Raw genomic sequence first — 12,170 nt, 5'->3', positions numbered from 1 at the left:
GTTTTTCTGAGCCGTCTTTACACCATCGGAAGAGCCTGTCTTGGAGGACGCAGGGGAGGGCGCGTGCAGATCGAATTTCCCACGCGAGCAGCAAACTCTCCCCCGGCTCTCGGGAGGCTGGGGGACACTCCTGTCCACCCACCCAGGCGCTCCAACGACGCTCACCCACCCACTCCCGCCTTTCTCTTCCTTTCTTCTTTCCGGCCTCGGAACTTCGACGCAGCTCTGGATCGCGGAACCCGAAGCGCCCGATCCTCAAGTGCCGCGTAAAACTCCCCCCCCCCTTCGCTTCTTCCCCTACTAGGAAGAACAAGGACCGCCCGAAAGGTGGCTCCGGGCGGCTCCCTTCCCAGCATGTGGGCCGACGCTCCTTGTTCGACCGGAGGCCCGCACTGATTGCCTTTTCTGCCCGCGCGATATCCTGCCCGCCTCCCGCCTGCCGTTCTCCCCTGCAGGCTGGCGGAGCGCAACCGCGGCTCCCGCAGCAACTTTCTCCGGTCTTTTCCCGGCGAAAAAGGGGCGGAGCGGGCGGGGCATGCTAATGAGGGGGGCGTGTCCCTGAGGGGGCCATCGGCGGCGGCTGCTCGGTTTTCCTCTCCGGCGATTGGTGGGCGTGGAGCGGCCGAGGAAGTTATGACGCTATGCAAATGAAGGCCAGGGGCGGGCTCCGGCCCGCAGGGCGCCGCCCCCCCCCCCCCCCGGCCAGTGGGGCTGGTGTGCTCGTGTGTTTAGCTGCGGGGAGAGTAGAAGTCGGTTCCATTGAGAAAGCCTGCAAAGCGCTCGGATTGAAGCGGGGAGGAGGGAGCGGGGAGGGAGGGAGGAAGCCGAGAGGATCTCAATCCACCCGGGGGGGGGGGGGGTGCGCTTACCTTTCCCGGCGTACGAGCGCCGTGTGTCTCTCTGCCCGTCTCTCTCTCTCTCTCTCTTTCGGGCTCCCCAGCAGCCAAGCCAAGCCAAGCTTCCTGCGCGGTTGGAGGAAAGGCAGGAGAGGAGGCGAAGAAGCCAGAGAGAGAGAGAGGGGGGGGGGGGAGAGAGAGAGAGAAAGGACGAGCGCCAGTCTTTGGCCGGAGGGAAAGCCCCGCAAGAGAAGGAGTCTCGCCGAGGACGGATCGCAAAGTTGCCGCTTTCTTGTCACTGGAAAATGACACTTGGTGTAGCCAAGGGCGCCGTCGCCGCCGCAGCCGCTACAGCCGCCGCCACAGCGCCGGTTGAACCTATTGTTTCTTAAACTGCTTTCTTTCTTCGGCGATCCAAAAGAGGGGGGGATTTCAGCACGGAAGGGACGCCGCCGGCAACGTCCTGCCACTTCTTGCGCGATCCCGGCCACTCAGCCAAGAAGAAGAACCATATTCTGATTTTTTTAAAGAAGAAGAGGAGGAGGAAGAAGAAGAAGAGGAGGAGGGGGAGGAGGAGGAAGAGGCCAGCCGGTGTCTCGCGCCCACCCTCCAAAGAACAAGGCTCGCCAGGCGCCCGCTAGAGCATCCACAGCCGACCCCGGGGGGAGATTGTTGTAACCCTGTGGATCCCCCCCTTCTCTCTCTCTCTCCCTCAATCCCTTCAATGTCTGTGTTTGATTTTCTTTGATTTTCTTTGATTCAGCAGCCGTTCCAGAAAAAGAAAGAAAGAAAGAGAGAGAGAAAGAAAGAAAGAAAGAGAGAGAGAAAGAAAAAGAAAGAAAGAGAAAAAAAAGCAAGAGGGGGGCTGAAACAAAAACCCGAGACCCGCTCCCCGTTTTTTTCTTCTTGTCAACACCCTGCGTTGTGGCTGGGGGTTTTATTTTTATTTTTTACATTTTTGTTTTTCCTCGCTTTTCCTACTTTTTTTTCCCTTCAAGAAGAAACGAAGGTTTTGGTTGTCCTTAATTCATGTTTGGGATTCAGGAAAGCATTCAGAGGAGTGGGAGCAGCATGAAGGAAGAGCCCCTGGGCGCCGGCATGAACGCGGTCAGGACATGGATGCAGGGAGCCGGCGTCCTGGATGCAAACACCGCGGCGCAGAGGTAGGTAGAGCTCGCGGCAGCATCCCTCCCTTCTTCCTTCCTTCCCTGACTCGAAAATCCAGCGGTCCAGTCACCTTCTGTAGCTGGTGGGCAGTGCCTCCCGGCGATACTTCTTGACCCCAAATGACTTTTTAATGTTAGGATCCATGTAGAACCCTGAAACAGTTGGTTTCTTTCTTTCTTTCTTTCTTTCTTTCTTTCTTTCTTTCTTTCTTTCTTTCTTTCTTTCTTTCTTTCTTTCTTTCTTTCTTTCTTTCTCTCTCTTTCTTTTTCTTTCTTTCTCTCTCTCTTTTTCTTTTTTTCTCTCCTTTTCTCTTTCTTTCCCTCTCTTTCCCTCTCCTTTTCTCTTTCTTTCCCATCTGAAAGACAATGGAGCTTTATATTTAGGAATCCCCCCCAAATATGTTGACGCTTCCGAGACTCACATTAAAAAGCAAAATTAGACTGCACATTTACTCCTTGCTGTTCCCCATCTCTCTCTCTCCCTCTTCTCCGAAATCCTACCTTCTTTTTAAGTTGCATCCAACAAACACATCGCTGGCAATGTGTCCTGTCACTTTCACAACAACTTTGCTTGTTTGTGGATGGTCTATATATTTTTCTTCGCCCACAAGAAGCCGACCCTTCCTTCCAGCGATTTCTTTCGAGAAAGATACGCCCGGGACTTTTTCAACTTTCCAGCTACTTCCAGTCCAGAGCGCCCGGGAACTAAGTTCGACTGGTCCTCCTCACGGTGCTTATTCCCAAATTCCCGTTTTCTGGGGTTCCTAAAGGTGCTTTTTCTGGGGTTGAAGCCCGGGCCGCAATTTAAGCCGGGCGGCTGGGAACCTTGACAGGTCACGAAGGCATCTGTCCTGCTCGGCTGGATCCCCCCCCCCCTTCCCTCTGTCCCTCGTCTCCTCTGTTCGGGAAGGGAAAGTGGTGCGGGGACAAAAAGCCAAGGGTGAAATTACGGGAAAGTTTTGTAGGGATGTTTCCAACGAGCGAGAGCGGGGCTGGAATCCGAGAGTCTTCCTGCGAGCGAGAGTAGCGCTTCGGGCATCAGGCGGAGTTAGTGACAGCTGAGGCCGCACTGACCCGACCTGAGAAAGCGTGGCCTTGGGTAGGCAGCGGGAGCATCCCCCCCCCCCCCCGGGGCACTACGAGCAGCCGGCAATTTTGGCTCGCTAATTCAGGCGGCAACGAAAGGGGTTAGGGGGAAAAAGCTAAAGAAAAGAGAGCCAAAGGCTTCTCGGGTTGATTTTTCCAGGGACAATTTTCGCGGTTTGGAAAGGCAGCGGTTGCTTCGGGGTTGCCGAGGCCGGGGGTGGGGGAGAGGTGTGTGTTCCTGCGGAGCAGCCACTGGGCTGAATGGCTCCGTTTCTCCCCTGGGGTGGAAGAACCACCTGCTTTATTTCTTCCTTAGAACATGGGGAGCAGGCGGCAAGAAATTGGCCCGAGCTTGGGGACCTGACTAGGACCCCGCTTGTTGGACCGAGCAGCTTGCTTGATGCTAAGGAAGGCCTGGTACCCCCTCCCCCCTTTTTTTGCCGGACTCGGCCCGGCTTTGCTAATGGGAAGTTTCTTGGCTGGGACTAAGCGCGCCTAACTCGGTCTCTTTGGCCGCAGCGGGGTAGGCCTGGCCCGGGCTCATTTCGAGAAGCAGCCGCCTTCCAACTTGCGGAAATCCAACTTCTTCCACTTCGTGCTGGCTTTGTACGACCGGCAGGGGCAGCCCGTGGAGATCGAGCGCACCGCCTTCGTGGGCTTCGTGGAGAAGGAGAAAGTAAGTGTACGTGTGAATGGGCACCCTGCGCGCGCGTGTCCTCAGATAAAAGAGATTTCCCTGTACTCCGGAGCCCTCTGCGGGGCCATCCTAGAGAAGAGAGCCCGACCTCTGCGGAGTCCTTTCAAACTCACGCTTGGCCGATTCCCGTCTAGCAATCTGCCAACTTTTGTCCCCCCCACCTCCCCCCCCCGGCTAGGTCTCTATTAACGTTTCCTTCCCGGCGCTTTTCCAACCTACTCTTGGCCTTTTATCCATGTCCAGCACAGATTGGGTTGAAGTCTACCCCCTTTGAGTAGTGTCCCGATTTGGAGAGGATGGAAGTGGGGGGAGCAGTAAAGAAATAAGTAACAACCCGGGGTTTCGGGCTCTTTAGGAGCGCCCTTGCTGCTCTGGTTGCTGGTCCTGCTTCTAACACTTCTATGTCCTTTCGCTTCAGGAAGCCAACAGCGAAAAGACCAACAATGGGATCCATTACCGTCTGCAGCTCCTCTACAGCAACGGTGAGCCTTGTTCTAGCTGTGCTTGACAGCTCCGGGCGGGCTTTAAATCTCCAGGGAATTCCTTCGTTCAGTACGTCTGTTTTCCCCTGGAAAGGAACGGAAAGGGGAGGGGAGGCTTACCCCACCGGGCTCAGGCTCGGGGTGGATTAGCCAAGGGACAAGGTGAGCAAACTCTCTTGTGTCGCGGTTGTCTTTAAGAAACAGAAACACCAGCAGCAACAGGACCGAATAGTCTTTTTTTAAACCAGAGTAGAATTTCTCGGACAGCGGCCCGTTCCTCTCAAATGTTTCTCCAAAGGTTGCCGCCCGACCCTAAGCACGCACACACACACACACCCCCAAAAAAAAGGGAAAGGAAAAAGAAGGGGAAGTACAACTCCTATATGGTCCCAGGATGCTTTCAAGATTTGCCAGACCCCATATTTTGCCCTTGGTGGAAATCCTAATTAAACTAAGAATGTCCCCTTCACCTGAATAACAATTTCTCTCTCTTGTCCTCCTTCCGTCCTCTATATTGGGAAGAAAAGCAGGGCTATTACCTTTGCCCAATCGATTAGGGTGCATTAAGTGTGGTCTGGGCAAAGGGATCACCTCGTTTCCGTTCCAATTAAAAGAGAGACCCTGGGACGGAGTGGGACGACAGAAAGCAAAACCCAGGGCGGATCTCTTTTGAGCATTTATTGACTCTGTATAAATATATTTGCGATTAGCTTTGAGATGATGGAGAGGATCCCAGTTAATTATTACTGTGTTTCCAACTTTCAAGGGACCGCAAAGTACCTGGCAAGTTCGGGGGCGGAGGGGGGGGGGAAAGGAAAGCACTTTCTCAGTTTTTGTTTTTCGTTCTTTCGCTTAATTGTTCTGTTTTTCCTCCCTCTCCCCGTCTCCCTAAATACGGCTTCCAGGGATAAGAACCGAACAGGATTTTTACGTCCGTTTAATCGACTCCATGACAAAACAAGTAAGTCTGGCTTTCGTTCGTTTTCTTGTGAAATGGTCCAAGTGGAAGAAAGCCGAGGTGATCCGTGGAGATGTTGGAACAGTGGCTTGGGAAGGGGGGCTTTGGAGGCGGAGGCGTTTTAAGGGAATTGCGCGCTGGGCTCCGAGCGGCCGGGTTGGAAGGAGTTTGAGAACGGTGGAAGCTGCGAAACGGTCGGTATAGTTAGGTGGCTGCGAATGTGGATCACGCCGGGGATCTCAACCGGCACCGGCCGGGTAGTCAGGATGAGAATGAAAGCGAAGAATAAAACGCGGGTGATGGCTCCCCTTTTTATGTGTCCATCCCGGCCTTCTTCCTGTTGGGAAATCCAACGTGCTGACAAACTCAGATTAGCGCAGGCGGGCAGGCGCGCTCGCTCACGAAGTCCGATCGGATAGTTTCCTTCTCCTCCCGTCCTTCAGATCCCGTTCAGTTCCCATCCTGTTCGGTTCTTGGCAGGATTTGTTTTCGGAGGCATTCCTGCCCAATAGTTCTGCGCAGGACTCCAGTCTTAAACACCGTTATTTTTTAAAAAAATCCGGGGTCAGAGTAGGACCCTCCTCCGTTCCCTCTCGCTTGCAGGAGAGAAAAAGAAGCGGCAAGAGTTTTCAGAAACCGCTTCGTCTCTTCTGTGGGGGCGAAAGGGCTCCCCCTTCCTTCCCAGTTCCATCCAGAGGTTTCTCGGCCCCTCCAAATTCCCAAGCCTCCTGTAAATCTCGGAAGGTGGATGAGGGGGAAAAAAAAGGGGGGGGGGAAACAGTCCAGCGAGTCTTTCCTCCTAGCGGATCGTTGCTCGAAAATAATAAAAAAAAATAAGTGTGCATTTGCCATTGATTTATCGCCTTGAGCTACTCTCTCAGTTGAGGCGGTAGCCCTGGCTGAATTGGACCTCGGCGTAAGCTTTAGGGAAGCGCCTCCTGTGCTCAGTTTTAGATTGGCCAGGAGCCAGGGCGGGGTGAACCAACCGCGGTCTTAAAGGTACAGGATCACCGTGGCTCTCGCCAAGCCTCTTCAGTGGGCAAGGGCCAAGCAGCAGCTGAGATCCGATTGCACTGCGCGAGCGCAGGGAGGATTTACTTTTAGGCAAACGGTGTTAATTTTGCCTGCCTACCTCCTATTTCCCCCTCCTCTCTCCTCCTCCTCCCAATGTTTAATTAGACACGGTAGCTGTTTATCAAAAAAATAAATAAAAATAAATAACAGCTTCTGATTCCCCGGAAGGCTATCAGATCACAGATAGTTCTCTCTCTCTCTCTTTCTCCTGTCTTCTCCCTCCCCAGTTTTAATTCTATGAACGAAAACAAATAGAAAAGCAACCCAAGGAAAGCAACCAACGCCCCACCCCTGCCCAGCGATTTTGTAGCCATCTAATGGAACAAGTAGATAATTATATAAATAAAGACGTTCGGTATTTATGTACTCCTTTGTAATTCCTGTGATAAGTGTTTTTAGGGGAAGATCTTAAATCTCGGTAGATTTGCAGTGTAGGATGTGTCATGGATGATAACACTTATTTTAGAAACTTAGTGCTGCAGAGTAATTTTGTGATTTGAAAAGGTCTGCCTTTCTTACAGCCTAATTTCCATTATGGCATTTTATTGTATGTTCACTCTCATTGTAGTTTCAAATAAAAAAGCCCCTGTATACCTCTAGGCATATGGTAAAATATTGAGCTAAAGGAGATAATTTTATTCTTCTGAATTAAAATGTTGTACAGTGTGTGTGTATGTATATATATATATATATATATATATATATATATATATATATATATATATATATATATATATATATATATATATATATATATATATATATATATATATATATATAAAGAGACTCATATTTTTATAACTTGATAATGTTTAATTTCTTGAGATCAGATTTGTTTAACCTCAGGTTAGTATTCTGAAAGTTACTAAATAAGCCATGTGATTTTATCTGATTCAGGTTTTTTTTAAACAAATGGAGGGATGTTAGGTTTTTTATTTTGCTTACTATGTTCACACACATGGTCATAAACCAGCTTTTGGGTGTTTCAGATTCTGCCTTCTAAACTTTCGTTTGCTTTTGGTAACTTTCTGACACCAAACCAGAAAGGTCAAACTGTTGAGTTTGTTTTAGAACACTGTTCTTTGATGCTCACGAAACATCTTTTCCTGCTATTCATGCCTGTCTTACAATAGATGAGAAAAGAAAAGAAAGAACTGGAGTAGTTGCAATCCAACATTTAGTAAAATTAGTGAGACAAATTCTTTTGAACGACAGTCTATAAGAACTGACAGTAAAACAACTCCAGTCCTTAAACCACAAATCTTAAAAACTGCACCTCTCGCTGTTCTGAGCGGCTGTTGTGTATGAGTGTAATTGGATAATTCTTTTTTTTTAAAGGAAGTATAATTGAGCCATTTTCCAAATTGTAGTCATTCAAGGGTTAATGCTTTTTCCTTTCAAGATTGCATTTCTCTGTAGATAGTCATGCTTTGGCCTACCATAGTTTTAAAACACCTGTTTACTAGCATTTTGTTTATGACTGGATGATTGTCAATTCACCTGCAGATTCTTTCTGGTAAAGTAAAACAGGAATGGTTATACGGCTTCTGTGCTGTTGTTTCCACAAGCTTAAGTCACAGCCTGAGCTCAGTTGGAATTGAGATACAAACTATTATCTACTTAATGGCAACCAGACTTTTACTTTAAAACATTTTACATTTAACCCTAGCGTTAGGATTAATTATTGATTTAGGGAAAAGGGGAAGGGGTGGCAGAACAAGATTGCAAAATAACAGTTTTAGAGAATAAAATCCCGAGCTACTTTAATGCAATTAATGTTTTTTTAAAAAGATTGATATTCCCTGTTGAGATGTGGCTGATGAGAATCACAAGCTGGTGGATACAAATGTTGATTGTTTTTTTTTATTGAACTTAGTTGGCATTGTCATAATGTATTTTGTATTTTGCAAAAAAAAAAAAAAAAGGTTAAGTTAATTTCTAGTTATATCAGGGAGCTTTGTGTTATGATAAGTTAATGTTTCCAAAAAGCAAAAAGACTTGTTCTTTTTTAAAAAAAATAATCCTCAAATACTTTGAAGATTTTGAAACTTCTATCCTTGTTAATGAAGAACCTATAAGACAGGTCAAGGTGTCTTCTAAATTGTTCACAATTGTCCAATTGTAAAGTTGTCAGTTAGGCTTTCATACAGAATGTGAGGGATTTGGGCGAATCTTAAGAAACTTTCTGCTTGGAGTAAAGTTGTATGCAGCTTGGTCAGATGCTCCTTCAATTTTTACTGTAATGCACGTGAAATATATATTGTCAAACATTATAGAGGAGGGGGTATACTAGTATCTGAATCTTGGCACAAATTGGAATGGAGGGATGGCAGCTAAATGAAATGATGACAGGAGCCAGCAGGTTTCAGCGGTATGGTATCAGCAAGTGACATGTCATCAGCAACAACTTTTTGAGATCACACTCACTGTTTTGTGTGCAGCTTTAATGACTTTCATACATACATTCAGCCAAATTAAAATAAGCAGGGCTCTAGAGGCCTCTAGGCATATTCGAACAAAGAGGCCAGGCCCATGTAAAAAGGAAGGAATACTTTTATTTTTAAATTTGTAGTGGTGATGTCAGAGGCCTAGTCCTCAAATTATGTAAATGAATCATGAAACCAACTGATTTTGTAAATTAATTTAATCTTTTTCCATTACTAAATATATTTGTTTCCTTCTAAAGTATTTTCATCTTCTTTATCATTTATGGTTGAGTTACATTCTTATCGTGCTATTTATCCATTTTCTTTGTTCTATCTGCCTGATACTGTAGTTGTGGTGGCCTGTAAGAGAAATCATGGGAAAATGCTGTGCTTGAGAAGTTGCTATCTAAACAATAAGTTCTGGGGAACCAAGAATAGTAAATAAACATTGTCAGTATCTTTGCAACAACCTACATTTAGGGATGAGACCTGGAAATAATTCCCTTGGAAAATCTTGACATTGATGTTATGTAGCGGTGTTTTTTTTCAAACTTAGCGTTTTTAAAGATGTGTGGACTTCAACTCCCAGAATTCCTCAGCTAATATGCTGGGAGTTGAATCCATCCATTTTAAAGTTGCCAAGTTTGAAAAAACGCTGTTATACAGGAAACTGCAATTCAATTTGGGCTTACCTTGAGAAATTGAGAGGGATTGTACAGGGGGGAAAAAAATAGAAATCTCAAAGTACTAGTAGGTTGGATTGTGAAGTTAACAAACACTTCAAAAGAAGGCAATGGCAAATCATTTCTGTATTCATTCAGTATAGATTTTCATGGCTGTCATTCCTTGACAGAGGTATGTTTTGCATTGTTGTCAATTGTGTATCCATGATGCCCTTAGAAGTCAAGTTCAGCTCAGAAGAAAATTTTGACTGGGATTTTAGTAGAATTGTTCAGATGGTTTTGTCATTGTGAGAGATCATTCAAGCTTATGGATGTAAACTCTTGTCCTTGTAGATATACTCTGGATCAGAGGGAGTGAAATTTTAATAATGGTGTGAATCAAAGGATCACTTTATACATTAATAGCTTCCTTGCCAACTTAGCACTGGAATAACATGAAGGCAGAAATCTAGTCAGTTCATTCACTGATTCTTTTGCTTTTCTTCAAAATGCTATATCAGAGATTTCCCTCCAACACAGCCTAAACATGGACATGCATCCAGCTGATTTCAACATGTTTTTTCTTTCTAGCATGTGAGGCATTCCAAGATGCTCTGTCATGTTGCCTTTGATACTTCAAACCTTCTAAGTCATTTACAGCAGGGATGCAGATATACAGTACTGTTTTCTACCTAAATTGATCAAGCTGTTATGCCTGAATCATAATTGAATCAGTGAATTGCAAATGGCACGGTTGTGAGGGAAAATAGGAATCCGTGAGGAAAACAGCTCCTCAGGATCTCAGCTGTGGAGCCCAGTGCTCTTGTGCAGTGAGGCAAGCTTGCAGTTCAGCTAGGGTGGGGTGTTGTTGCTTTTTGGTTGCAGTGACTTGAATCCTTTTGCTTCAAGAGCAGGAAGTGCAGGTGATTTCAATTTCCTTCTCTGAGAAGAATGCGAAGCTTGACATTTACGTGCATGCTCAGGTCCTGAGTGTTTGGGAAAATGTAAACTCAACACAGTGGAAAATGTGTTGTTTGGAGTCTGGGGGTGAAAACAAAGCTGAGGATTTTGGAGAGACTGCCTGGGCCAGATGGCCCAATGCATTCCCAGGGTGGCTTCCAACTGCTCCCTCCTGTATAATATACAGCCATTTGTTCTGGGATATTTACGCTAGAGTTGTTTCCCTGCGAATGTTTGAGAAGCATTCAAAATGAACATATTAGTGGAGCTGGGCTGGGAAGGAGGGGGAGGGAAAGGGAGAGATTTATTTAATTCACATGAATTCCTGTTGATGAGCAGGCTGGCATGCTAGAGGAGGAGAATAGAAGCAATAATTAGCACCTTTTGGTTTAGTGCTGCTGAACAAGAATCCTCATATATTTTAGATCCCAATCTGGGCACATTTATTGTTCCCCATATTAAACTCTCATTGCAAATGATGGGAGGCTGGTGTGCTGTAAGAAATCAGAATTAGGGCATTAATGGCTAATTACACATTGCAAGTCCAAACTGTCAGAGCCGAAGATGCAGGAAGTTGAGTATCTGAATTCTTAGAATTACATGATTGCTTTCTCCATAAGTAATCCTAGAGCTGTAACCTTCTAGAAAAGCACTTATTTTCAGGTTACTTAGAATATATGAATTGGTGAGAAATGGGCTGGCATATTTCCGCTTTTCTTCAAATGGTTTTCAAAGCCGTTTGCATGCAATATAGTATAACAGTACCAAAAACGTCCAACTGTAGAGACAGATCTATAGCTTTATCTACACAAGAAGTAAAGTCCAGCTAATATTAGTTGATACTTAAAAACAAATCAATGATACTTGAGTATAAATTGGCATAGCCTATTTCACATTGTCCCACACAGGAAATTAAAAATAAATGACCCTGGTTGTCATCTAGTTGTCCCAATGAAACAAACAAGAGTGGATCAGATATTTTAATATACTTCTTAGCTATCCTGCTTTAGGTTGAAATGTTTTAATTTTACATTTTAAGTTAAAATTAATCATTGATCCTGTATGAATTGTAGAAGAGCCATTTTGTGAATTCTCCCTCCTCAGAGTCTTAACCCACTTTATTTTCAAATCCTCCCCAATTTCATGCAATGGATTTTGGAAGGCGCAGCACAAGTGAATGCAGGGAAAGACGGGAACCACGATTCCTCACCTTCTTTCTGTTCGTGTGGGAAGCATCTTTCTTGAGTAAAAAAGGAATCTGGATTGAAAGCCAAATTTGTATACTTGTATTCTCACGGCTGTGTAGTAAAACAAATTAAAACTAAAAAAGGAAGTAAACAAGTAAGGTCAAAACATACGTCTTCATCTATGTGGGTTTAGTACCTATTTGCAAAATTATTTTTAGTTCAACAATAATCTAACTTTATACACTGGGACTTTCACTTCACTCATTAAGCATCTTTTTAAAATATTAATTCTTTGTAACATCTACACCTATCCAGATTTTGTGGAGTTGAGGAAGGCAACCTTTCCACTTGCAAGAATTGAGCATGGTGAATGTTTAGCAAATAATGTATTAAAAACCCAGTTTTTGTTCCATAGAGCATATGCTTTCAGAAAAAGATATATTCTAGTGTCTTCTGAGACAGGAACCTGTCTTTCTGGCAGCTGCAAAAGTTTGAGATTTAAATTGCCTCTGTTTCCTTTCTGAAACCAAATCAATACAGGCAGTGACTTTTAGTCAACAGTTATGATATGCATTTGTTATATTTTACCTCAGTGCTCAGTATTTTTCAGGGAAGAAACAAAATCATGCAAGAGAA

The 12,170-nt window shown here is 45.3% G+C and overlaps 1 protein-coding gene across 6 annotated transcripts in view; it reads left to right on the top strand.

Moving 5' to 3' along the window:
• Nucleotides 1-835: 835 nt before the first annotated feature.
• Nucleotides 836-12,170, top strand: part of EBF1 (EBF transcription factor 1) — a 363,592-nt gene continuing 352,257 nt past the window's right edge. For 3 of the 6 annotated variants that reach the window (XM_081934502.1, XM_081934501.1, XM_081934500.1), the window contains exons 1-4: nucleotides 836-1,999; nucleotides 3,608-3,764; nucleotides 4,204-4,267; nucleotides 5,173-5,228. In XM_081934502.1, coding sequence (XP_081790628.1) covers nucleotides 1,866-1,999; nucleotides 3,608-3,764; nucleotides 4,204-4,267; nucleotides 5,173-5,228 — 411 coding nt within the window. In that variant the 5' untranslated portion in view covers nucleotides 836-1,865. The remainder of the gene's footprint in view (nucleotides 2,000-3,607; nucleotides 3,765-4,203; nucleotides 4,268-5,172; nucleotides 5,229-12,170) is intronic. The other 3 variants (XM_081934505.1, XM_081934504.1, XM_081934503.1) reach the window with 1 other exon arrangement.

This window comes from Natrix helvetica (assembly GCF_964273705.1).
Source record: "Natrix helvetica genome assembly, chromosome: 1".
Lineage (NCBI taxonomy): Eukaryota > Metazoa > Chordata > Lepidosauria > Squamata > Natricidae > Natrix > Natrix helvetica.
This window is presented reverse-complemented; position numbering and strand designations above follow the sequence as displayed.